The 24674-nt window shown below is 36.1% G+C and overlaps 4 protein-coding genes and 2 pseudogenes across 6 annotated transcripts; 4 read left to right on the top strand and 2 right to left on the bottom strand.

Moving 5' to 3' along the window:
- The first annotated feature begins 278 nt into the window (after positions 1-278).
- On the top strand, positions 279-1767 carry LOC104731115 (putative WRKY transcription factor 29). Its single transcript, XM_010450385.3, has 3 exons — positions 279-655; positions 894-1010; positions 1118-1767. Exons 1-3 carry the CDS (start codon positions 294-296, stop codon positions 1563-1565), a joined length of 927 nt encoding a protein of 308 aa, XP_010448687.2. The 5' UTR covers positions 279-293; the 3' UTR covers positions 1566-1767.
- Positions 1768-2440: 673 nt separating this feature from the next.
- Positions 2441-5033, bottom strand: LOC104731114 (endoglucanase 20). The gene is made up of 8 exons (XM_010450384.2): positions 4805-5033; positions 4462-4674; positions 4068-4268; positions 3883-3960; positions 3611-3763; positions 3407-3515; positions 3149-3315; positions 2441-3072 (listed from the first exon to the last, which is right to left on the bottom strand). Exons 1-8 carry the CDS (start codon positions 4994-4996, stop codon positions 2746-2748), a joined length of 1440 nt encoding a protein of 479 aa, XP_010448686.2. The 5' UTR covers positions 4997-5033; the 3' UTR covers positions 2441-2745.
- A 2388-nt stretch (positions 5034-7421) lies between these two features.
- Positions 7422-7575, bottom strand: LOC147930311 (U1 spliceosomal RNA; annotated as a pseudogene).
- Positions 7576-7812: 237 nt separating this feature from the next.
- LOC147930310 (uncharacterized) lies at positions 7813-9429 on the top strand (annotated as a pseudogene). Its single transcript, XR_015575263.1, has one exon. The product of XR_015575263.1 is annotated as an uncharacterized LOC147930310 (transcript).
- A 2038-nt stretch (positions 9430-11467) lies between these two features.
- LOC104731113 (protein SGT1 homolog A) lies at positions 11468-14362 on the top strand. Of its 2 annotated transcripts, none has more exons than XM_010450379.3 (10): positions 11468-11987; positions 12438-12507; positions 12658-12782; positions 12921-13041; positions 13139-13235; positions 13323-13388; positions 13482-13620; positions 13716-13795; positions 13884-13988; positions 14105-14362. In XM_010450379.3, the coding sequence occupies exons 1-10, from the start codon at positions 11828-11830 to the stop codon at positions 14210-14212; spliced, it is 1071 nt and encodes a 356-aa protein (XP_010448681.1). In that variant the 5' UTR covers positions 11468-11827; the 3' UTR covers positions 14213-14362. The 2 variants fall into 2 exon arrangements, with proteins under 2 accessions (XP_010448681.1, XP_010448685.1); XM_010450383.3 differs by having other exon boundaries at positions 11520-11987; positions 12921-13035.
- A 715-nt stretch (positions 14363-15077) lies between these two features.
- Positions 15078-16962, top strand: LOC147930309 (uncharacterized). Its single transcript, XM_087476808.1, has 4 exons — positions 15078-15158; positions 16050-16199; positions 16249-16583; positions 16665-16962. The coding sequence occupies exons 1-4, from the start codon at positions 15078-15080 to the stop codon at positions 16960-16962; spliced, it is 864 nt and encodes a 287-aa protein (XP_087332934.1).
- The last annotated feature ends 7712 nt before the right edge of the window (positions 16963-24674 follow it).

The raw sequence follows: 24674 nt of genomic DNA, 5'->3' as shown, positions 1-24674 counted from the left end.
GAGATGGATATTTGACAAGTTAACGTTATTTTATTAATTTTTTCTTCTAAAAGTTTAGGTACGAATTGACTTTTTCAAAAGTCAACACAATAAATTTTAAAAGTTAAATGACTAACGGGTTCACATGGGAAACGAAAACACCCTAAACAACAAACACTCTAATCATCTTTCCTTCTTTATATAAACCGATGTTTCCCAAAAGGCTTGTTCTCGACATATGTACTTGTACAACAACAAAAGAAGAAAAAAAGAGAAAAAAGAGGAAACAAAATCTCGAAGAGAGAGAGAGAGATATGGGTGAGGTGGCTTATATGGACGAAGGAGACCTAGAAGCAATAGTCAGAGGCTACTCCGGCTCCGGAGAGGCTTTTTCCGGCGAAAGTTCCGGTGGGTTTTCACCTTCGTTTTGCCTTCCGATGGAGACGTCTAGCTTCTACGAACCGGATATGGAGACAACCGGTTTAGACGAACTCGGTGAACTCTACAAACCCTTTTACCCTTTCTCCACACAAACGGTCCTCACGAGCTCAGTCTCTGTACCTGAAGACCCAATAAGTTTCCGAGATGAGAAGAAACAACGAACACATGGTTGTCTTCTATCCAACGGATCAAGACTTGATCATATCCGAATCCCAGAATCCAAATCAAAGAAGAGGTCAGTATTCTTGAAGTTCTTGAGAGAGTTCTTTAAAATGCGAAAAAAAAAATATTCTTAAATTATACATCATATAAAAAATTTGAGTTGTCTTAATTTATTACAAATCATATAGAGTTATGAGTATGTTGTTGTGTTTATATCCAACCTGGTTTTGTTTTTCAATTCTCATAAAATATATTCTCCTTGTTGCATAGAATTAATAATAAATAATTTTTGTGACTTTAAATTTGGACAGCAAGAAGAATCAACAGAAGAGAGTTGTTGAGCAAGTGAAGGAAGAGAATCTGTTGTCGGACGCATGGGCGTGGCGTAAATACGGGCAGAAACCCATCAAAGGGTCTCCATACCCAAGGTCTCTTTACCTTCAAGCTAATCCCGGTTTTAATCTCATCTTCACTTCTCTTAAAACGAACATAACCGGATTTACTCAATCTCTCAACTTTGTTTTTGGTTTTTCAGGAGTTATTACAGATGTAGCAGCTCAAAAGGGTGTTTGGCAAGGAAGCAAGTCGAAAGAAATCCTCAGAACCCGGATAAGTTCACTATAACGTACACCAATGAGCACAATCATGAATTACCAACCCGGAGAAACTCATTAGCCGGTTCGACTCGAGCCAAATCTTCCCAAACCAAACCAACCTTAACCAAAAAATCCGGAAAAGAACTGGTTTCTTCTCCCACAAGTAATCCGATGATCGCATCGGCTGATGAATCTGCTGTTGCGGTTCAAGAAATGTGCGTTTCAGAAATGAGTACCCACCAAGCAGCTGGAGAAATCGAAGGCATGAGTAACTGTTTACCATCGGATTTGATGTCGACGACGGGAACATTCCCGGTTTTTACCGGTGACTTTGATGAACTATTGAATAGCCAAGAGTTCTTCAATGGGTACTTGTGGAATTACTAGAGAAACATTAGGTGTATGTATATATATTCAAAACTTATATTATAGTTTCAGCCATTGAGGATAATGTATATTTATGTCTAGTCTCTAGAAGATTAGAGCGTCGTAATATTCGTCTTGTTTCCAACTCAAACTTGAACCTATGAATTCGATTTGTCACGTCATGTACGAATCACAAATGGTAAGACAATATGTTATATCCAAATTTTTGCGTTACAATTCTGGATAGGAACTTAAATACTGAACATTAGTCACTGTTCTAAAAAGGGTTCGCCTTAACATCAGCGGCTAGGTTACATTGAAGATTATTTTAGACGGTCTAAACAGTAAATTAGGCGTCCTAGAAAATCTATTTGGCATTATAGACACCATTACACAAACGCAGCCACTCAGCCGCATTTAGAGTTCTTATGAATGTGCAGGTACTATTTTCTCTCGTTTCCAAATCAATTATTGATGAAGAAAAATATTATATTCAAGTATGTTGTCAAATAATTTAATATAAGGTCGTGATGTTGATTTCTTTAATTTTACAAATTAAAAACTACAAAACAGTAATATATTGAAATTCAGATAATATCATCAATCTAGCTAAATGACTTGCTATATGTGTTAGTTTTAAGCATTCTTGAGTTCCTAAATAATATTTACCATCATAGAAGTACTAACTAGCTAGCATGTAACGTTCTTAAAAACATATTTTTTTTGTTGTTGACGGTTCAATATATTTCTCTGCAAGCACCACATTTACATGTTATTGTTAATAGACTAAAAAGAGGAACAACTGAAAATAAGCAATGTGAAAGGGGTCAAGAATGAACTAAACGCTATATTAGATCCAGTTACGTGAAGTCAACAAGATAAAAAGCTTAAAGCAGTTTTGTGAAGTCATGTGTCATTTTGGATTTTTTATTATAATCATTATAAAGGAAGTAAACGCTGTATAAGATCCAGTACAATTTTTTTTCTTAAACGACCCAATAAATATTTGAAATTATATAGTTTCGTTATAGTTAAGCTATAAGATACAATGATATGTGAGTGTATGTGTGTAAGTATATATACATATATATATATGTTGAAGCAAATGATACATCCCCTGACTACAAATTCATAGTCATGATCAGTAGTCATTCTTCTTTGCTAATATTTTGTTTCCCCACAGCCAAATCTAAACGTGAGTTTATCCGGAAGAACTGATCAGAGCAGCGACGGGGCCAATAAAGGCGGCGTTGATGTAAGTTGTGGGTTCTGCATGAGAGTAATCTGATCTTTTGTCGCTATACTGGTCGGATGAATTCGGTCCACCCACAATTGCCCCGGTATGCACATTCGGGTTTGGTGTATCAGAATTGTAGTATGAAAATCCTCCATTGCAGTCAATTTTCTCCGGTTTAGATTTTATTGATGGTAATGATGAGCCTCTGTGATGAGGTTGTGTAGGATACTTTGTCCCAAACCCGACCATGTAAGACATGGACATTGGATTGTTTCCAAGGATGTAATCCACCTGAATAGTAAACCGGTTGGGTAAGAACATGGAAATGGTGTACATAACCGGACTAGGTGGGGTAAATTATATTTACCTGTGATTTGGCGAAATTTCGAATTTGAGATGAGGTGAACTGGGTTGAACCGCACTGAATTGAGCCGACCTGTGCTTTGGATAGAGTTTTTGCGTAGTTGAACAAAACCGTTGCAGCTGTTGTGACATATTGTAAGTTGCTACTGTCTCTAATGTACAAAATGCCACCTGAACAAACAAACACGTACAAAGAAATGTACCATAAAACCAACATGAAAGAATCAATTAACCGGTTATTTAGTTAGTTAGTGAAAATTACCAGGAGTTGGTTTAATTTGTTGAGAGCTACTTCCGGGCATCAATGCGCAGACAAATGATTCAACATCGGTCTTAAATTTAGCCAAGTCATATGTCCCGTTGTAAAACTCCTTTAAACAAAGAATCAACAAGATTTTTATTAATTTAGACCAATTTAATGTTATAGAATTTAGCAAAGTTTATATAATATTTACAATAGACTAACCGAAGCGAGTAAAGCCTGAGCGCCGGCGAATTTGTTGTCCCAGCTGAATTCATTGACGGCTTGGCTCCAATCTTTATTGCTTATAACATAATTTATGTAACTCTTCTCTCCTGTTGCTTTGTATAGCCATGCCGCACCCCATAGTAATTCATCCTTTTTTTTTACCCCAAAATATTTTGAAACATTAAGTGTCTTGTTTAGTAACATATATATGAAAATATTAATAGTCTATCTATGTGTATCGGTTTGATTCGGTTAATTTGTTTGATTACCTGGTAGCCTGAGTATGAGCAGTAGAAGGGGCAAGAAGCTTGGTAAGAACCTCTGTACTTGTCAGCAAATTCAAACAGCTGCAGAGAAAAAATAAATAATTAAGAGAGATTATAAATCATGATTGAATGTAATGATGATCATGTATAAGCTTTTTTGGGGAGACTTAATATGTGTGCACACTCACGGTTTTTGCATGGTTTAGTAGCGTGGATGAATAAGTAGAATCGACCGATTTAAAAACAATTGAGGCCGCAGCTAGAGCGGCTGCGGCTTCACCGGCAGCTTCCGAACCCGCGGAAGAGGAAGAGATACTGTAGAGAGTTCTTGGTGTGTCCATATCTTCTGGCCTCTCCCAACAACTATGATCTGAATTCCCATCTCCCACCTTTTAATTTGTATCCGTTATAAAACAAAACCAAAAATGTTATTTGTGTTTTTTTGTTGTGATTTAGTTGGATATTAGAGGTATATATGTAGTATATATGATAAGAAATATATATTATATTTAGCATGAAATGAAATAAATTTTGGATTTCTCTATACATAAAAAAAACCAAAATGTGTAAAAGTTGGTTCACCTGTGTATATAGCATGGTGGGCGACGTATGAGCGCGGAGGATAAAGTCAGTTCCCCATTTGATAGCAGAGCGGAGGTAATCAAGCTGGTTAACGGAAGAAATCTCATTTTGGTATTCAATTGCAGCCCAACTCAACAAGGTTGTGGTAAATGACATTGGCCACACAAATTTTACATTGTCACCAGCATCGTAATACCCTCCAATCAGATTCACCTGAAAATTATAAAAACACACGAAAAATTGTTAATTAAGAGATAGCCTAAGTTATGTATAGTAAGGTTCTATTTCTGAAGAGTGAAGACATGTATGCATATAGAGATGTTTATGGGTAGACCCGGTTTACATTAGCTGATGCACCGTCGGAGAGGGCAGAATCGCCTCGCCATTTAACCCGTTGGTTAGTCGGGAGTTTACCGGATCGTTGGCCTTCAAAGAACAAGATAGACTTGTTTAGTGCATCTCCATAGTCAAGTGCTTCCAAGCTTTCGAAAGCCAAGAACATCCCAACTAACATTATCACCAAGAGCTTGCCCATTATTAAATGTTTCTCTTTCGAAATGTGTATCTTGATTTTGCTTGAAATATGGTTCATGGGGGCAGGTATTTATAGATATTGCATGCAAGTAAAGTTGTGTACGTAATATAATTTCATGAGATGTAATTCACGTAATTTTAGGGTAATTGGCGGCACTGTTAAGATGTTAACTCTAACAATAATTAAGTTTCGATTATTACGTAATCACAATCAATGGTTTCATCATATAACAAGTTGCAGTTATTGACATTTCAAATCGTATCATTTTTCCTAACCACCATACCTTATTTTTTTTCTCTTCTTTCTGTGAAGGTTTAGAAATTGTTATTTAATGTAAGGAGTTTTAATAACTTTTCTTAAATAAGGCTTTTCTGGCTTGTTTAAGCACAACAAAAAGATATTGTATTAATTGTCTTTTTTTATTTATTTCTTTTTGATACAAATAAACAATAAACAATACATATGTAAAACCTATATTTGTATGTATCAAGCCATATATATGGAAGGTCTTACGAAACTTTTTGTTGTGAAATTGTAAAAATGCATCTTAAGGATACAAAGTAGTGTGTTTAGCGGTATATATGTATTTGAAACTTGACTTTAATAAAACTGAATATGAAAAAGCATAGTACAAAATTTTGGTTAACACGGGGTCAAAATCAAATACTGTACGCAGGTTCCATGCCGAGAGTTTTGGATATACAAGCACATAATATATAATAGTCAAATAAAAAATAACCCATCATGGATAATGAATATTGCATGCATCCCACTATCAAAGTTCACTAAGACAAACCAATAACTACTTCCGGCCAAACAGAAAAGAAAAACATTTTCTACTTATCAACTCCCATATATATGTCTACTACTTAATTATCTACCCACTTGGAAAATGAATTTGCGTGATTAATTTGATGATTTACGAACTAAACATATAATAATGAAATCGCATAGGACGAGACCATACCGTTGGAAGTGAACAAATGTTATCTTGTGAAAAAATAAATTGATCTAAAAAAAAAAAAAAATAAAGCAATCTTGTGATTCTTATCTAAATTCTATAAGTGTGAAAACACAAATTGTCATTTTTCGCGTGTGAGAATACTGATTGACTGCGACCATATGGAGATGCCGTGCCGTAGAAATGGCTATATAAAATATTTCAGTACCCATTCCTCAAACGTCAAACTAAGATTTTCCGGTTAGTGTGTGTGTTCTTTTTTTTCATTTCAGTTGTCATAAACTTATTTCAGTTATATTAGTTGTTACATTATAATAAATTTGTTTGTTGTTCCTGCAAACATATTGCACAAATTTCTTGCGTGTTCAATGTTCATCGTATATATGTGTTTTTAATTCCTTTCTTGTTATTGGGTTTCTAATGAAATAAAAAAGGAACTCCACAAGGGATGGGCAGGATATGGCAAAGCATGTGACAAAGTTTTATGTCCACAATTGTTTTTCGCCTAACGCAAATTCGTGTACGTTACACCTCCCCATTAATAATGCGTTAATTACTCTACCGAGCACATATTCATTTTTTCATCTATGATTTACTTGACATTTTCTATTATCTTGATTAAAAAAAGAAGACATTATTATCAGTGCAGCCTTGGCCTTGGCTTCGAAGCTGTTTTAACTACTGCAAAAGTGGTTTATATTCTAATTTTTGCTGATCAAATTCTGAAAACTAATTATGGTGAAACCGAGACTGATACTCATGACAAACTGATAAATACAGTATTGAGGATCTGAAATATCTTCTTGCCATGGAACTCGGGCAGACATTCTAGTGTATGGTTCACCTCTAGGATAAGTAATCAGTTTCATGCTTATCTTTCTATATACAGAGAAACTGGAATCTTACTTTTAATATAAAACATCCACTAAAAAGGTAAGTTAAATTGGTAGCGAGGCAAACAAAATCATACAAGTAAACTCTTAGGCAAACTTCAATGTTCTTAAAAGATATGAACTTAGCTAATGGTTTGAGCAACAAAGTATATGCAATGCACCGCTTCAACAATATTTGATCTTTGGCATAAAACCACAAGGGCTTGAAACTTTCAGCTTTAGCCACCATGTTGACACTCCAATTCAAATTTGTGTTAAGACTGATCCGATCATGCAACATATTCTGACACTTCTATGACAGTTTGCAAATGAAAGAAATTTTAGAGAAGCACCAGATCCATCAACATCCTCCATATGAGCCATTAAGATTTCAATCATAGCCTGTTCTTTGTCAAAAATTTGGGTTTTTTTCTTTGTGTTACAGGATATAGAAAACTAAACTTATATGCAATCGGAGACATACACTCAATTAGATGCAACCTTGGCCATTACTAAGCTCAGATTAGAGTTTAGGCATAGAAAAAACTTGGATCAACTAGTAACATGTTGGTGTGAAACAAAAATTAAACTGTTGGTGCGAACGCAGGTCCCCACTGCCACAAATGATGACGCAGGATCTTTCTTTTGGGAAGACCTTAAGCATAGTGTCGACAAAGTGCAATAGAAGCCACTAGCCTAGGCCACTCGGCTTCTTGATCATGAGTTGACCCCGTCCAGGTAAGTATTTTTCAAGGGTCGACCACCTTTTGTATTTATATCACGCCACATGAGTGTCCTATTCCCCAAACTTCTGATGTGGGAGACGTGACATCAAGAGGTTTCATAATTTGAGATTTTGTAGCCCTAGTTTTTTGTTGTGATGAGCCTTAATAATTTATTTCGGCCCAGATCAAACCCATTTTATTATTAGTACCCTTTTTTTTTCTGTAATGACTATTTCTTTTATCAATTTTCGTCACTATTTGCCACAGATTTCTTTAATATATAAGGTTAAATTTACTTTATTGAATAAAAATTTAATTATATAATAGAGGCCGTTAATTGCTCATAATCAACGAATCACATATTCCTACACAAACTTTGATACATAATTGACATTTAATAAAAAAATTTTCTCTCTTGGGCACAACCGTCGAAGCACTTCTTTTGATCTTTCTTTCTGATGCCGGTGTTGCTTCTGCTCGCCGGCGTCGGGAGATCTGGAATCCGTCTCTTCCTTGTTATAGTTCTCTCTTTTTCACTGTTTTTTTTTAAACTTTTTCCCCACTTTTTTAAACCTTTTCTACTCTCTCGAAACCTTTCCCCTCCGGCGGCTACTCAACTGACAGCGGCAAGGCAAGGAGGTGGACTCCGGCGACTCCCCTCCTCCATCTTTTGCTTGCAACTTCCTTGTCAGCGGATCTATCTGTTTTGTACTTCTCTAGATCTAAAATCCTATTCACCTCGGGAAAACCCTCATACTGGGCTTCGTTGATGGTAGGAGCGTTTCCTCTTGGACCATCAGTTGTGCCATGCCCAGTGGAGGCGCCGACAGCACACGGCGAGCCTTTCCTCAGAGAATCAATTCTACACTCCAATACGGATTGGATCTATGAGTCATATGTCACAGCCTCGATCCACATATGTAGTTTAACGTCGAACCTACCTTCACCTGAGCTGCTCTCGCAAACCTATCATCTACCGACACCCGACCGATGTGCTCTCAACACACCCTGGTCACTCTCTACGACACTAGGGTTTCAGCTAAAAGGCTTTTTTCAAAAAGCGGCCCAATAGAATTCTTGAGGTCCAAGCCCATTAATGCTAAATCCAGGTCTGTGTTAATCTTCCTTTTGTTATTCCATAACCAAGCGATGTGTGGCGTTTATATCCTCAACGGCCGAAGACTCCATTCGAGGTATAACTCACCATCTCTACTATGGCTTTACAATCATCTGTTGCGAACCCTGGTATTATCTCCGTGTATGGACATGAATTATAAATCTGAAAGTTTTAAGAGTTTTGTGGCTGTGCTCCCGATTTTATATTGTTGGAGATTTGAGTGTGTCTTTGGAATACTTCTGGCCAAATACCACTCCTCCACGATCCAAGCTGGCGATCCCAAGGCTTCCTGAAGAAACAAATCTCTAAAGCTCCGGGTTTTGCTTAACCAAGAAGAAGCTACTATGCATCTTAAAAGAGACCTCACCACCCATCTTTGTTCTTTGTTGCAATCCACACCCGACTATACAACCATAGTCACTCAAATCCTTACCGTTACACTACCATGGGTAGTTCTTCTCGTGCCGGCGAGACTTTCGGTCTTGGATTCTTGTTTAACGTCACATAGTCCTTTGACAGTGACCACCTTGTCATCCATCGATCCGTTCGTGGAAGATTGTTCGACTAACCGTGGTCTCACATGTGTCAAAAAGCTATCTAGCTTTTGCCTCATAACTCTCATGGAATCTAGATCGATCTATGTTATTTATCTTTGTTTGGTATTGGGGAATACCTATCTTTGTCTCTTAAACGTTGGGATTCATGAATCCTTTGCTACCTTTGTACTTGGTTTGTTTTGAAGAAATGAAATTAAGCGTTTGACCAAAAAAAAAAAATTGACATTTAATCAACTACAACTCTTGTTATTGTCGACCAAAACAAATAGATTAAATTGACTTCACCACATCCACTTGACACTATGAATTGACTTCTCCATATCCACACACCACACGCATTTGAATCTTCCAATGAAGTTCCAAGAAGAAACCACGAGGAAAACAGAGTTTATGGCAAAGGCTCAATTCTTAATCTGGCTAATCTTATTATCTTCAAAGAGTACCAATCAATCCATTTTGTTTGTTTGTTTGTTTCTGTCAACCTTTTCTAAGTAATTTCTGATCCATATAAATAAACCAGTTAATCATTCATACAAGTGACCAAGTCAGAACATTTTTTTTCACTTTATAAAACTTGAAAACGTACCTCAAATCTTTCTAATTAAGTTAACGAAATTTCCAACAAGATGTTTATAAAAAATCAATTTAACTAAATTCGAAAAAGAGAGTACAGTATACGATGAAAAATATTTACATTTCGTAATTATTCCACACAGACCAAAAAAAAGTTACAGAAAATAATATGGGAAATTGGCAGTAATAACCAAGAAAAAAATTATAATTCACTAGCTAACGTCTTTAACCATGAAAAGATCATATACTCTATAATATATATAATAATGACAATTCTAACCTTTTGCCAAATTAATCGTTCCACTCGCTCAGCAAATTGTATATGCATGTATTTTCTCTCTATATGGATATATATCTTTGTCATCTCTCATCTTTTCTCATTTTATTTCTTTCTACTCTTTCATATTTTGCAATAAATTTTTTTGAACACACTGTTTTGATTTCATAAACTCAGTTAAAACCACAGATTTTTATTTTTATTGTACAGTGATTTAAAGATATTAGGAAGATAAAATTTAGTTCATAAATTAATAAATAACAAAAATATTCATAATATATAGAGCACAATAACATTCTAATCCATTTAAAAAAAAATATATTTCTCAAGTTTCAAATTACATAAATTGAATTATAATTATAAATACATGAACGATGTATAGAGTATATCGTTTATTATCAGTGTTTAACTCAGTTGATGTGGTTTGCATATGTTGTATCTTTTAGATTATAACTTTTTTTTGTTGTGCGTTTATTTTGGTCGTTAGAGTTATTTATGTTTTATCTCTTATGGTTAGCGTTTAACATGGTTGCTTGGATTGCCTATATTGTATCCTTTAGTGTATAGCATTGTTTGTTGTTATGCGTTTAATTTCATCTTGTGAGTTGTCTATGTTTTATCTCTTATGATTAGCGTTTGACATGGTTGCTTGGGTTGCCTATGTTGTATCCCTTAGGGTATAACATTTTTTGTTGTTATGCGTTTAATTTCATCTTTTGAGTTGTTTATGTTTTATCTCTTATGATTAGCGTTTGACATGGTTGCTTGGGTTACCTATATTGTATCTTTTAAGGTGTAGCATTTTTTTGTGTTATATGTTTAACTTCATCTTTTCAGTTGTCTATATTTTATCTCTTACGGTTACCGTTTAACACGGTAAATTGGGTTGTGTTTGTTGTATCGATTAATGTATAGCGTTTTGTATGTGTTTAAGTTTATGTTCCGTACCATTTTATTTTTTCTATACTATTTCATTTACCGTATCTAATTTTTGAATAACATTTCATTTCAAAATTCACTATTCACAATTATTTCTTTTACACTGCATATACATATATATATATATATATTTGAGTTTGAATCTTGCAGATTATATATTTTAGTCCTAGACTCTTATTATAACTTGTTCTTATTATAAAAATTATTCATCATTTCAAATTTTCAACATCCGATTTTAAAAATCCAAGTTATGTCAAATGTAGAAAAAAAATTCGAACTTTTTATGATAAATTTCAAAATTTTAATTATTTCTGTTAAAAAATATATGAAATCAAAATTTAAAGAGGTATGAATTATTTAATCAGATAAATAAATAAAAAATCTCATACTCCAACACTCCTTTAAATGCGCGTGTCACTTACAATTACTCCTCTCTTGTCATTTTACACTAGTCCATGGTTACTCTCAATTTTTAATGGTAGTTGACAAATTCGCCCAAATAATATTTTACAAAAAAAAAAAAAGAGAGAAAATTTGTAGGAAAAAAGGAAAATTTTTTAATTAATGGGTTCGAACTCATCAACTCAAGGAGTCGCATAAAAAGAAAAAAAAGGAAGAATCTAGAAGAAGAAGAAGAACGATAACATTCATCTCTTATATATTCCTTCCTTCATTGTGGCAATTAGGAAGCAACCAACCTTGGCCTCTCTACTTCATTCACACACATCCCTCGTTGTTTGATTTTATCATATTAGTAGTCTTGTCTTGTTCCTTCTTCTTCTCTGTTTTTTGGTTGTTACGCTCAATCCAATGGCTAAGGAGCTTGCTGATAAGGCTAAAGAGGCTTTCATAGACGATGAGTTCGATGTTGCTGTTGACTTGTACTCCAAAGCCATTGACTTGGATCCCAATTGTGCTGATTTCTTCGCTGATCGTGCTCAGTCCTATATCAAACTCCTAAGCTTCACTGGTAAACTTCTTTCAATCTTTTGTCTTTTACTTTCGTTAGACGCCTTTTGGGTTTCTGGGTTTTCATAATAGTTGAAAAAGATGTTGACTTCGGTGGATTCTGTGTGTTTTTAGGGTTTAGTTTTGTGTCCTGTCGCTTAGTAGTGTCACAATTCTTCCTAAAGTTTAGAGCTTTAGTATCGATTTAGTGCAAATATCTCAACCAATGTATCAAAATTGCTAGTCGTTTGAGCCTTTGGTTATGAATGTGGAGAATTTGGTTTGACAGAGGGGTAACAGTATTGAAAGTTTTGATTTTTACTTAGAGTGGTTAGTATGAAGTTCCAAGTATTGCGTGCTTTTAAGAAAGTATACTCTGCAATTTTCATTCCCATTGTTGTTACTTGTCTTAGTGTTATATGACTTCAGTGGTTTGATTGGATTTGGGTCTGATTTGTTTCTTGATGAGCAGAGGCCGTGGCAGATGCTAACAAAGCAATTGAGTTGGATCCTTCATTGACCAAAGCTTACTTAAGAAAAGGGTACGGTATTGCTCTTTCCTCCCATGTATCATTGTTAGTCATGTCTTTTAAGTTGTAGTGAGAGTTAAATTCTATCTGATTCCTTTGTTTGTCATAGTAGCAGTCAAGTTATTAGTTCCATAGTTCATGTTTTGGTTTTTGTATTTGTAGAACTGCTTGTATGAAACTTGAAGAGTATCGGACTGCGAAAACAGCTCTTGAAAAGGGTGCTTCCATCGCACCGAGTGACTCCAAATTTAAGAAGTTGATAGATGAATGCGATCTGCGAATCACAGGTATAATCTTTATGCTTTGTTCTTGTTTGGTTGTTTCGGTTTACATGCTAAGAGTGATTGCATTGTTTGAGATGGTACCAATGTCTTGATATGTTGTTAATATTCACAAAGGTTTCGATTGTTACTATCTTTTTTCAGAAGAAGAGAAAGATTTGGTTCAACCGGTGCCATCAACTTTGCCTTTGAGTTCGACAGCACCATCAGTATCAGAACTTGATCTTACCCCTGCGCCTGCAGCACCAGCCAAACCAAAGTACATGTATTATTATTGTACAAAACAATGCTAGTTTCAGAATTTCCAAGTTTATAAGAATTATATATACATATAATAGCTCATATTCTTGAGTGTTCAACAGGCACGAGTACTACCAAAAGCCAGAAGAAGTTGTGGTAACTGTTTTTGCAAAAGGGATACCCAAGCAAAATGTTAACATCGACTTTGGTGAACAAATTGTGAGTATACTACTCTTAAGAACCAAACTTAATGATGCTTCCGTGTGATTGTGTGTTAATTTTTTGGCACTGTTCTGTGATTTGCAGCTGAGTGTTGTGATTGATGTCCCTGGAGAGGAGGCGTATTATCTCCAACCGAGACTGTTTGGAAAGGTAGTGTATTTTGGTGAATGAATTAATGACTTCCTTTCAGCAATCTGAGTTGAACACATTACATGACTTTTTTCTTATGGCGTGTGTATTCAGATAATACCAGATAAGTGCAAGTATGAAGTATTGTCAACCAAAATTGAGATCCGTCTTGCAAAAGCTGATATAATCACATGGCCCTCCCTCGAACACGGCAAAGGGCCAGTGGTTTTGCCAAAGCCTAATGTCTCATCAGGTTTTTTTAACCTTTTCCTTCGTTAGTTTCATCAGATGAGCTTAACAAAGAGTCTCTCGTCATGTAAATCTAATGTTGTTTTTATGATGGTGCAGAGGTTTCACAGAGACTAGCTTATCCTTCTTCTAAGAAAGTTAAGGACTGGGACAAGCTGGAAGCTGAAGTGAAGAAACAGGTCTGTCTCTCTAATCATGCTTAAGCCTTGTCCGAGCATTATACCAAACGTTTTGTTTTGGTTTTAAAATATTGTGGTTGATCTGCAGGAAAAGGATGAGAAGCTTGAAGGAGACGCAGCTTTGAACAAATTCTTCCGTGATATATACTCGAATGCGGATGAGGATATGAGGCGAGCGATGAGCAAATCATTTGTGAGTATTATTATCTATGTTCTTGTTTTTCTTTTTTCATGGAGACTGTCATATATAGTGTTTGTCCGTTTGATTAACTCATTTGACGGTTCTTGGATATTTTGGACAATGAACAGGTGGAATCGAATGGGACAGTTCTGTCAACAAACTGGCAAGAGGTTGGGACTAAGAAAATCGAGAGCACTCCTCCGGACGGCATGGAGCTCAAGAAATGGGAGATCTGATCTGATGTGATATGATATGATCATTTCTTTTTAATGCAGTTGTGAGTTTTTGCCTAAAGCTAGACAGATCTTTAAACTTGATCCCTTTCTTCCTGTAATGAGGATCCTAAGGTTTTTGCTTTTGCTAAATATGGCTTTCTGCTTTTGCTATGGTCTTAGGGAATCCAATTTTTCTTTTTCTTTTTCATCTAAATATTCATAATTTCATCCTGATTTCTACAAAAAACAAGTTTTAATAGTAGAACCAAGTTTAATTAATGATGGTATATTTAGAGAATTAGTAACTTAAAATTGAATCAATATTATCTTTTTATACACATATTAAAATTACTATTTATATTTTCAAGACTTCTTAATAATTGTTGTAAAACACTTAGTGGACTCCATCGATCGGCCCACTATCCAGTCCGCGCATACTCGGCCTCTCGACCACACTTGGTCGAGAGCCTTCGGCCCGATAGTCGAAGCCCATCGGCAATAGCATTAGTATGTCGGTTTATAGCTTTGGGACTTGTAACACTATATATATATGTTGTAACCTCGATTCCTATCAATAATAACCTAAGAGATTTACTTCCTAAACTCTCTAATTTACAACACGTTATCAGCACGATAGCCTCTATCCCTAAACCCTAAAGCAGCCGTCTATTCTCTCTTACCCTAAAACCTTAAACCAACTTCCTGTTCTTACTTTCATCCGAGATCAAATCCTTCCTGTTCGAAGATCCTCTTGTTCACAAGCAATCCTTAGCTTGTGATCAAAGTTCTCTCGACAGCTTGGACGAGGTTTGCTGTTCGCGGTTCGTCGATCGGGGGTGAGTACCAGAAGCTGTTCGCGGGAAGCAAGGAGCTGTTCGTGGGGAAGATGTTCGTGGTTCATGGTCAAGAGATATCTGAGGTCTTTAGCTCCCAGATCAATTCCAGTCAGAATCCTTGTGGTGTTAAGGTAAACAAAATTCAAACTTCTTAAAACCACATAATTGAATCTGGATCCAAAAACTATTGAACCCTAAAATATCCAAGTAAACTAACAAACAAATTTAAGATCTATAATCCTATAAACTTTAAAATCTATTCACATAGGATTGTTAGATTGTTTGTTAAATTGCACCAAATTATATCAAGCTTTAAAATTGTTGATTGACTGCTTGATTGTTGCATAAGAACCTAGAACTAATTTAGATTCATAAGGATCAGATTATTACAGATTGTTCTAGGAAATTAAAACTTGGATCATTCATGCATAACAATTAAAATCGGACCATGTTTAGGTTGTTATAAAATCGACTGCATGAATTATATTTTAGGATTGTTTAAACTGTTCTTGAGAAATTCAAGAAGAAAATTCCCTAGATCCTAAATTCATAAACTCGAAAATTTTAGAGTTGTTCTAGGATAATTTCCAAATTAAAATTATAGTAATTATCCTAAATTAATCCGATTGAATAAAAACTTTTACTAAGTTTCCATAAATTAAAACTTTAAATCGGAATTAAAATATTGGTTAGGATAAGCTCCTAATTAAAATAGTAATTATCCAAATTCCTTAAAATCAAAAATATTTAATCCTAAATCAAATAGGAAATTATAAGAATAAGGAAATCCTATCTAGGAATAAGGAAATTGTTGCATGCATATAGCTATTTAGTTTTGTTGTCTTGCATGCATGAATTTAAACCGAAAAAAAACTATAAGAGGCAAGGCAGGGTTCGGTCTCAAATACTGCATGACCTAAGGCATGGTTCGGTCTCAAATACCGCATGACCTGAAAATTACTTGTTGCATGGTTCGGTTTCAAATACCGCATGCTAACTGTCGGTTGTCTATGTTTATGCAGATGGCTAATCTCAAGAGCCTAGACTACCCTATCCTGCAAGCTTCCGGAAAGAATTACTTGCAATGGGCTAATGACACCGAAATCTACTTGTCATCGAATGGCCTGAAAGGGTGCATCGATGAGGATATTGAGCTACGGACAGGAACAAGAGTAAGTGTCTCCAGCACATACATCATCACATTGCTGAGAGTATCAAAAGCCAGTACCTCTTCCTAAGAGATCCTCTCGCCCTTTGGACACAGAGTATAACTCTGAGCTCTTTAGGATTGTCTCACTCCTTAGGCTGTGTGGGAAAGAGGTGACTGAGCAGGAGCTGATTGAGAAGACATTGTCTACCTTCAGCCCTAATAACAGAGTACTCCAGCAACAATATCGGCACCAAAAGCTTGCTGACTATGGGGAACTCATTGAGTGTTTACTGTTCGCTGAGCAGAACGATGAGTTGTTGATGATGAACAGTGCTATGCGACCTCCTGGTACAGCCCCATTACCAGAAGCAAATAAGGTCGACTTGGGAAAGAAAGCTGTAGTAGAGTCTAATGAGCCTAAGGAGCCTAGTGAGATCAACTACGTCCACAGAGATAGACACTATGGCCGTGGTGGCCGTGGTGGCAGAAGACGTAATGGTCGAGGTGGCCAGGCTGGTCGAGGAGGCCGCAGACGTGGTGGTAAGGGTCGTGGGTCCTTTAAGCCAAACTCCAAGGCCAAATCGACTTGCCACCGATGTGGTATGTCAAACCACTGGGCCAAGAACTGCAGAACTCCCAAATACCTCATTGATGCATATCAAGAATCTCTTAAGAAAAATCCAGAAGCAAACTATGTACACATCGATGATGAAGGAGACTTCGATCATGAGAATGATGATTTGCTAGGATATGAGACTTCCGACTGCCTCAAGGATGTTGAATGAATTTCGAATTTATTTTGGTTTATTTTCTATGCTTTATGATTTAATTTCCTTTTAATGTAATGGATAATTGCTTTGATTTAAATTCAATGGATTTTATTATAAAGTGTCTTATTAAAATCTGAAATTCTTGTCCTATTTATAGACATGGCCGAGGACATGAGTGAACTAGTAGTGGATAGTGGCTCCAGCCACACCATACTAAAAGATAAGAGATATTTCATAAATCTTATAATGAAAAGTGCAAATGTTAATACAATTGCGGGTATAGCAAACCTTATAGAAGGCTACGGCCAAGCACACATATTGTTGCCTAACGGAACTCATATTGAGTTATGTAATGCTTTATATTCACCCAGCTCTAAGAGAAGCTTATTGAGTTTTAAAGACATAAGGTCAAATGGTTATCATATTGAAACCAAGGATGAAGGATCTAAAGAGTTCCTCTACATTACAGAAAATGTGAAAGGACAAAAGAAGATCCTAGAGACTATACCTGCCCTAGCCTCTGGTCTCTACCATGCTAAGATTAACATGATAGAAGCCAATTTGGCTAAGCACAAAATATACAAAGAAAGTTTCACTTTATGGCATGACCGGCTTAGCCATCCGAGAACTAACATGATGCGTAAATTAATAAAGAGTTCAAAAGGGCACAACCTTAAAGAAAGAAAAGTTCTCCCTAAGAATCTCACATGTGTGGCATGTGCACAAGGGAAACTTATTGTAAGACCATCACCAGTAAAAGTCACAAGAGAGACTTTGCATTTTCTGGAAAGGATACAAGGTGACATATGTGGGCCAATACACCCACCTAGTGGGACATTTCGATATTTCATGGCGATGATAGATGCATCAACCAGATGGTCCCACGTATGCTTGTTATCCACGAGAAACTTAGCATTTGCTAAGCTCTTAGCTCAAATCATTCGATTAAGAGCACATTTTCCGGACTTTCCACTTAAGACTATACGTCTAGATAATGCTGGTGAATTTACATCCCAAGCGTTTAATGATTACTGTATGTCCATGGGGGTGAGTGTGGAACATCCTGTGGCACATGTACATACACAAAACGGATTAGCTGAATCCTTCATTAAACGAATACAATTGATAGCTCGACCATTGTTAATGCGATCGAAGCTTCCTGTGTCGGCTTGGGGACACGCGGTCTTACACGCAGCAGAACTCATACGCATCAGGCCATCTAGTGAACAAAAATATTCCCCATCCCAACTCCTATCGGGTCAAGAGCCAGACTTATCCCATCTTAAGACATTTGGTTGTGCCGTTTATATACCAATTGCTCCACCACAAAGAACAAAGATGGGACCACAGAGGAGAATGGGAATATATGTGGGGTACGAGTCTCCCACCATAATAAGGTACCTCGAGCCACTGACAGGAGACCTGTTCAAGGCCAGATACGCGGACTGTCAATTTATTGAGTCCGAATTCCCTATGCTAGGTGGGGAGACCAGCAAGCTGAGCAAAGAATTGACATGGAATCAAATATCCTTAGAATGGCAAGATCCTCGAACTATAGCATGTGATGCAGAAGTTCAGAAGATTATACATCTTCAACAGCTAGCTAATCAATTGCCAGATTCCTTTGCTGACCCGAAAAGAGTAACAAAATCGTACATACCAGCTTGCAATGCACCAGTACGTATTGATGTTCACAAGGAACACAATAATCAAGTTGCTACAGAGTCTATGCCACGTTTGAAACGGGGTAGACCATTAGGTTCCAAAGATAAGAATCCTCGGAAAACAAAGAGTGCAAAACAGACCGAGGCTAAGGGAATTATAGAAAAGCCAGACGTTGTCACGGAAACTCCTACGGGACCAAATGAGGCTCAGGACGCTGAACCTCAAGAGCCTGAAGGAGTTGACAACAATGAGATCTCGATAAACTATATCATGTCTGGAATACAATGGAACCGAAAAGATGTCGACATTGATGATATATTTGCATACAAGGTAGCACTTGAAATAAATGAGGATCATGAGCCCACATCTATACTAGAGTGTACACAAAGCAAAGATTGGCTTAAATGGAAAGAAGCCATTGATGTGGAGCTAAACTCTTTAAAGAAGAGAAGTGTGTTTGGTCCGACCTTAAGGATAACACCAGAAATTAAACCAGTTGGACACAAATGGATCTTTGTAAGAAAGAGAAATGAGAGAAACGAGATTGTTAGATACAAGGCAAGGCTCGTAGCACAAGGATTCTCTCAAAGACCTGGCATAGATTATGAGGAGACATACTCCCCTGTGATGGATGCAACGACTTTTAGATATCTAATAAGTCTGGCCATAAGAGAAAGTTTAGATTTGCGGTTAATGGATGTTGTAACTGCATATCTATACGGTCCACTGGATAATAAAATTTATATGTGATTACCAGAGGGTATAGAACTCAAAGATAAGAAGGGTTCTAGAGACCAATACTGCATAAGGCTAGACAAATCACTTTATGGACTGAGACAGAGTGGTCGAATGTGGTATAACCGGCTAAGTGAATATTTAGCCAAGGAAGGTTATAGGAATGACCCGATCAGTCCTTGTATATTCATAAAGAAATTCGCGAATAAGGGATTTGTAATAATAGCAGTATATGTGGATGATTTAAACATCCTTGGAACCTCTGGGGAAATCGCCCAAACAGTAGGATATCTCAAGAAAGAGTTTGAGATGAAAGACCTAGGCAAGACAAAATTCTGTTTGGGGTTGCAGCTTGAGTACATAAACAATGGGATCCTTGTGCATCAAAAGGCATACACAGAAAAGGTACTCAAGAGATTTAATATGGAGCAAGCTCACTCATTGACTAGCCCAATGGTTGTGAGAAGTGTAGAAGTGGATAAAGATCCATTTGCTCCTAAGAAGGACAATGAAGAAATTCTTGGTCCTGAAATGCCTTACCTCAGTGCTATAGGAGCATTAATGTTCTTGGCTAGCCACACTAGACCTGACATATGCTTCGCAGTAAACCTTCTGGCAAGATATAGTTCTTGTCCGACCATAAGGCACTGGAATGGTATAAAACATGTTCTGCGTTACCTACAAGGAACGACAGACTTTGGTTTATTTTACACTAACCATAACAAAGAAGGTTTAGTTGGTTTTGCTGATGCAGGTTATCTGTCCGACCCACACAATGGTAAGTCACAAACAGGTTATGTGTTTACACACGGTGGTACAGCGATCTCTTGGCGTTCTATGAAGCAGACTCTAGTAGCCACATCGTCAAATCACGCGGAGATCCTAGCCATGCATGAAGCCAGCCGTGAGTGTGTTTGGTTGCGGTCAATGAATCAGCACATTCGGACAGACAGTGGCATGGACATAGACAAATCAGCAACGGTCATCTATGAAGACAATACAGCCTGCATCGCACAACTCAAAGAAGGTTACATCAAGGGAGATCGGACGAAGCACATCCTGCCAAAGTTTTTCTACACACATGAACTACAAAAGGCCGGAGAAGTTCAAGTGGTGCAAGTTCAGTCATGCGACAACTCAGCCGATCTCTTCACCAAGGCATTACCGACAACGACATTCAGGAAGCTCACGCACCAGATTGGAATGCGGAGGCTTAAGGACTTGGAGTGATGTTTGGAACAGGGGGAGCAATGTGTGCTGTACTCTTTTTCCTTCACTAAGGTTTTGTCCCAATGGGTTTTCCTGGTAAGGTTTTAATGAGGCAGCATCCCCTAAGCACATTGCTGTGATCCCGTCCAACATAGGCACGGTCATATCGTCCAAGGGGGAGTGTTGTAAAACACTTAGTGGACTCCATCGACCGGCCCACTATCCAGTCCGCGCATACTCGGCCTCTCAACCACACTTGGTCGAGAGCCTTCGGCCCGATAGTCGAAGCCCATCGGCGATAGCATTAGTATGTCGGTTTATAGCTTTGGGACTTGTAACACTATATATATATGTTGTAACCTCGATTCCTATCAATAATAACCTAAGAGATTTACTTCCTAAACTCTCTAATTTACAACAATAATTATCTTTTTTAATTTGAATTTTTTTCTTTTAAAAAATCTTTGTTTTAGACATAGCAAAATCTCTAATCAACAAAAATTGATACGTGTAATGATCATGTGAGTTATTAATTTTAAAAACTACAGTTTATACAAAAAGATTGTGATGTAATTATTTACACTTTTAAGGTTATATTTAAAAGGGAAAATGTATTTCCCTATTAATCTTTATGCAACCATAACATTCGTAAACTGCTTCTGAGCGTACATTTTCACATATATTGGTGCTATAAACAACAAAAAAGCATGTAACCGTAATTTTTTATACAATCACTCTTAGCACATATACAATCACTCTTAACCGTAATTTCATGAAATTAAAATATATTTGTTGCATGTAAGATTTTTCGGGTCTACGCCTTTATGCAACCGTTACATACACATCTTGATTCTCTGCCGCCTGATTTCGTTGGTCTAGATGAACATGAACCATACTTATACATACCACCGATCGAGCAATAATGATTGCATGTGCCAAAAGGCATCGCTTCTTTACAACGACCAGGCTTTTTGTAAACGATTAGGTATTCTTTACATTGCTGAGTATTTCCTCTTGACATTCCTGCTGCATTGTTGATCGAAATATAAAATGCATATGTTTGTTTTAATTACATGTTTATAGAAACTCTTATATATAATTCACCAATTATTTGGATCTTGATTGAGTTATTTGGTGTTACAAGTAAAAAAATGTATTTATTTTGAAGAAACAAAAATCTTGAAAAAAATAGAACATTTTTTGTTTAATAAATTATTTTTTCAAAGAGTACCCCTTTAAAACTATACAAAAATATAAAATAGAGAACCTAAACCCAAAAAAATTCTAAAAGTTAATTTAACAAAAGAGAGCAAAAATAAAAATGACCAAGAAAATGGGTATTTAAAAAAGGGCAATTGACAAAAATAGCACAATTTTAAGTTTTTAGTCCAAAATTAGCACACACTTTTAAATGTTCCAAAACTAGCACAAAATTATATATTAGATATTAATAAAAAACAGTGTTGATCGTGACATTGCAACCAACATCTTTTCTCTCGCTCCTCCTTCTCACTGATTCCAAACCTAATCGCACGAACCCAATCGAATCTGAACTGAAGGTGATTCATGAAGTCGAAGTTAGTGAAACCAATAATTGCGACACTGAAGAGATCTGCTCTGCTCATCATTGGTGAAACCAATCTATTAACTACGGTATGAATCTGCTCTGCTCATCATTCGACCATCTTTCAGCTTCTTCTCCTTTGCATATGTTTCTGGGTTTATTGGAAATCATGGATCTGTCGTTGAGTTCCTTTCTAAGGTTCTAGAGAAGAATCTATAGGAATAAGCTTGAAAGTTTTTGTTTTTCTAACTTTCCATCTACCAAAGATCAATTGGGTTTTATTGTATTTCTTATGTTAGTCTGAATTTTATCCCCTCTTTTGAGAGTGGAAACTATCTGTCATGGAAGCTAGAATTGAAGGTGAGACTGAATATTTCTATGAGTTTATTGTTATGGATCTGAAGTCAGTAGGTAAAAGAATTGTGGAGTGGGATTTGAATGATTGGAAATGGGATGGTTATCTCTTTATTGCTACATAATTGAATCATGGTGGTAGTGAGATGATGGGACATCAATTTTTCCTTCCAGGGAACTCCTTGAATAACTCCTCTTCATGCTCTGATGAAGGGAATAATATTGAGTTAATGGTGAGAAGTACAGGAGACGTTGAGAAGAAAAGGAGCTGTTGTCAAGGAGGTAATAATGGTGGTTGCAAGTCATGTTTAACAATCATTTATGGCTTATAGTTCGTTGGTTATAGGGTAGGTTAGTAGTGTATAAGGCAAAATACAATGGAGGAGGATCTTCTTGTTTTGGTCATCACAATTTTTGGGATTTCTGAATATTTAGGATCTTCATGCTAGGATCTATTTTAAACCATGTAACTCTTGTTCTATTTTGTTTTTTCTTGTGAAGAAATTTATTGAATTGCTGAGAAAAGGAACACATGAGGCTGCAATTGCTTGCTTGAGGACTTGTGTTTCTCCCTGTGCTTTGATGCTTACTTGGTACTAGAAAATTTCATCATTTCTTATTATATTGTCTCTTTTTTTTTTTTTGTAACATAATCTTATGTTTTCTTAGATTCTTGATCTCTTTGTTATTATCTTATGCTTTTTTCTGGGATGGTCTTGCACATACTGTTGTTTGTTAATATGTTCTGCTCTTTTTTAGTTTTCACGTATGCTCTAAGATATATAGGTTCTTACTTCCATCTTATGAAAATTCAGGAAGGATTGAACGAAATTCAAGAAAGTTTCTTTGATCTTCAGGATGACTTTCATAAAAAGTTTAGGAAGAACTAGAGCTGCAATAACACTCAGAATCAAAGACGAACGGTGCTCATACAAGATTGAAGGCTTCAGTTGCCATATGAGATCGAAGTATTTACAGTTTGATTCTTTGTATTCACATGGTCTTTGTTTTAGCATTAGGATTTTGGTTATGAAAGATAGTTTGGATGGTTTTCACCACAAGACTTGTTTTAAAGTATATTCAGGAAGGTTTTGTATTAATTATCTTGATATTTTTGTAGATAGCTATGTTTTCACCAGTAAACATATAAGAAGGATTTGAATGCAACATTCAAGAAGGATTCTCATATATTTATGAATGATTTCTTGAATTTCAGGAAGACCGTCATGAAAAGAAAAAAAGAGCATTAGGAAGGAGTCATTGACGTTTAGGAAGAACTCTTTGAAATTTAGGAAGAAGTCATTGATGTTTAGGAAAATCTTCCTAAAACATCATGTTGGATATTTCTATTTGCTACCTTTATTGTAAAACACCAATATGTGCACATAATCAAATCAGTATACATCACTAATGAAGTAATATGTGATACAATAAAGGAAAACACATATAAAGAGATTTAGAAACACATTTTTCAAAAATTTAGGAAGGATTCCATAGCTTTTAGGAAGGTGTTCTTGAATTTTATGAAGACCTTCCATAATGACGAACTCAACTTCCACTCAAGTGCCCATTTTCCCATCTTCATCATCACCTCTCTGCTTTGTTCTTGAAATATTTGTCATCATGTATATCATCAATCACTTGAATTTAGAGCTGAAAACCTTATTCAACAACATGATCAGTCCATGAAATCAATTTTCGTTTTAACATATTACTTCAAGAGGTATCTTATATATCACCACACATTTAATCTAGTTCTGCAACACTACCAGATTAATTAACTTTAAAACCCCAAGAAACACTACCAAGTTGATCTTTACCATTAGCAAAACAATTCAAAAACTCATAGCAAGCTAGATACCTACCAATTTTCCTACATGTAGTGTAGTCATTGGAGAGAAATAAAGTTTAAGCTTAATCTCAATAGTACATATAAGCCTTACACAAATTTAAAACTCTCACCATGTTCTTAAAGCAAAGGTGAAATAAAGTAATATGTGATACACTCATTTCTTTAGATTTAGGAAGGATTTCATATGTTTAGGAAAGCTTCATTGATATTTAGGAAGATTTTCCTAAATATTCAGAAATCCCAATAATGGTGATGACCAAACTAGATGATCATACTACGCCTCATCATCACTACTAGTCAACTCCATAACAGACGAAGTATAAGCCGAAGACATCAAAATGATGAACT

This window comes from Camelina sativa, chromosome 12 (assembly GCF_030686135.1).
Source record: "Camelina sativa cultivar CO46 ecotype springtype chromosome 12, ASM3068613v1".
In the NCBI taxonomy this organism is placed as follows: Eukaryota; Viridiplantae; Streptophyta; class Magnoliopsida; order Brassicales; family Brassicaceae; genus Camelina; species Camelina sativa.
The sequence above is the reverse complement of the archived record's forward strand: the minus strand, read 5'-3'. Positions and strand labels throughout refer to the sequence as shown.

Coding starts and splice junctions, on each gene's coding strand:
- LOC104731113 (XM_010450379.3), top strand. CDS start 11,828: ATGGCTAAGGAGCTTGCTGATAAGGCTAAAGAGGCTTTCATAGACGAT. Junction 13,042..13,138: donor CCAGCCAAACCAAAGTACAT/GTATTATTATTG, acceptor AGTGTTCAACAG/GCACGAGTACTACCAAAAGC. Junction 13,989..14,104: donor GAGCGATGAGCAAATCATTT/GTGAGTATTATT, acceptor GACAATGAACAG/GTGGAATCGAATGGGACAGT.
- LOC104731114 (XM_010450384.2), bottom strand. CDS start 4,996: ATGGGCAAGCTCTTGGTGATAATGTTAGTTGGGATGTTCTTGGCTTTC. Junction 4,675..4,804: donor CCGACGGTGCATCAGCTAAT/GTAAACCGGGTC, acceptor TATAATTTTCAG/GTGAATCTGATTGGAGGGTA. Junction 3,316..3,406: donor ACAAATTAAACCAACTCCTG/GTAATTTTCACT, acceptor TTGTTTGTTCAG/GTGGCATTTTGTACATTAGA.
- LOC104731115 (XM_010450385.3), top strand. CDS start 294: ATGGGTGAGGTGGCTTATATGGACGAAGGAGACCTAGAAGCAATAGTC. Junction 656..893: donor GAATCCAAATCAAAGAAGAG/GTCAGTATTCTT, acceptor AAATTTGGACAG/CAAGAAGAATCAACAGAAGA. Junction 1,011..1,117: donor AAAGGGTCTCCATACCCAAG/GTCTCTTTACCT, acceptor TTGGTTTTTCAG/GAGTTATTACAGATGTAGCA.
- LOC147930309 (XM_087476808.1), top strand. CDS start 15,078: ATGTTCGTGGTTCATGGTCAAGAGATATCTGAGGTCTTTAGCTCCCAG. Junction 16,200..16,248: donor AGCTACGGACAGGAACAAGA/GTAAGTGTCTCC, acceptor GAGTATCAAAAG/CCAGTACCTCTTCCTAAGAG. Junction 16,584..16,664: donor GGAAAGAAAGCTGTAGTAGA/GTCTAATGAGCC, acceptor CCGTGGTGGCAG/AAGACGTAATGGTCGAGGTG.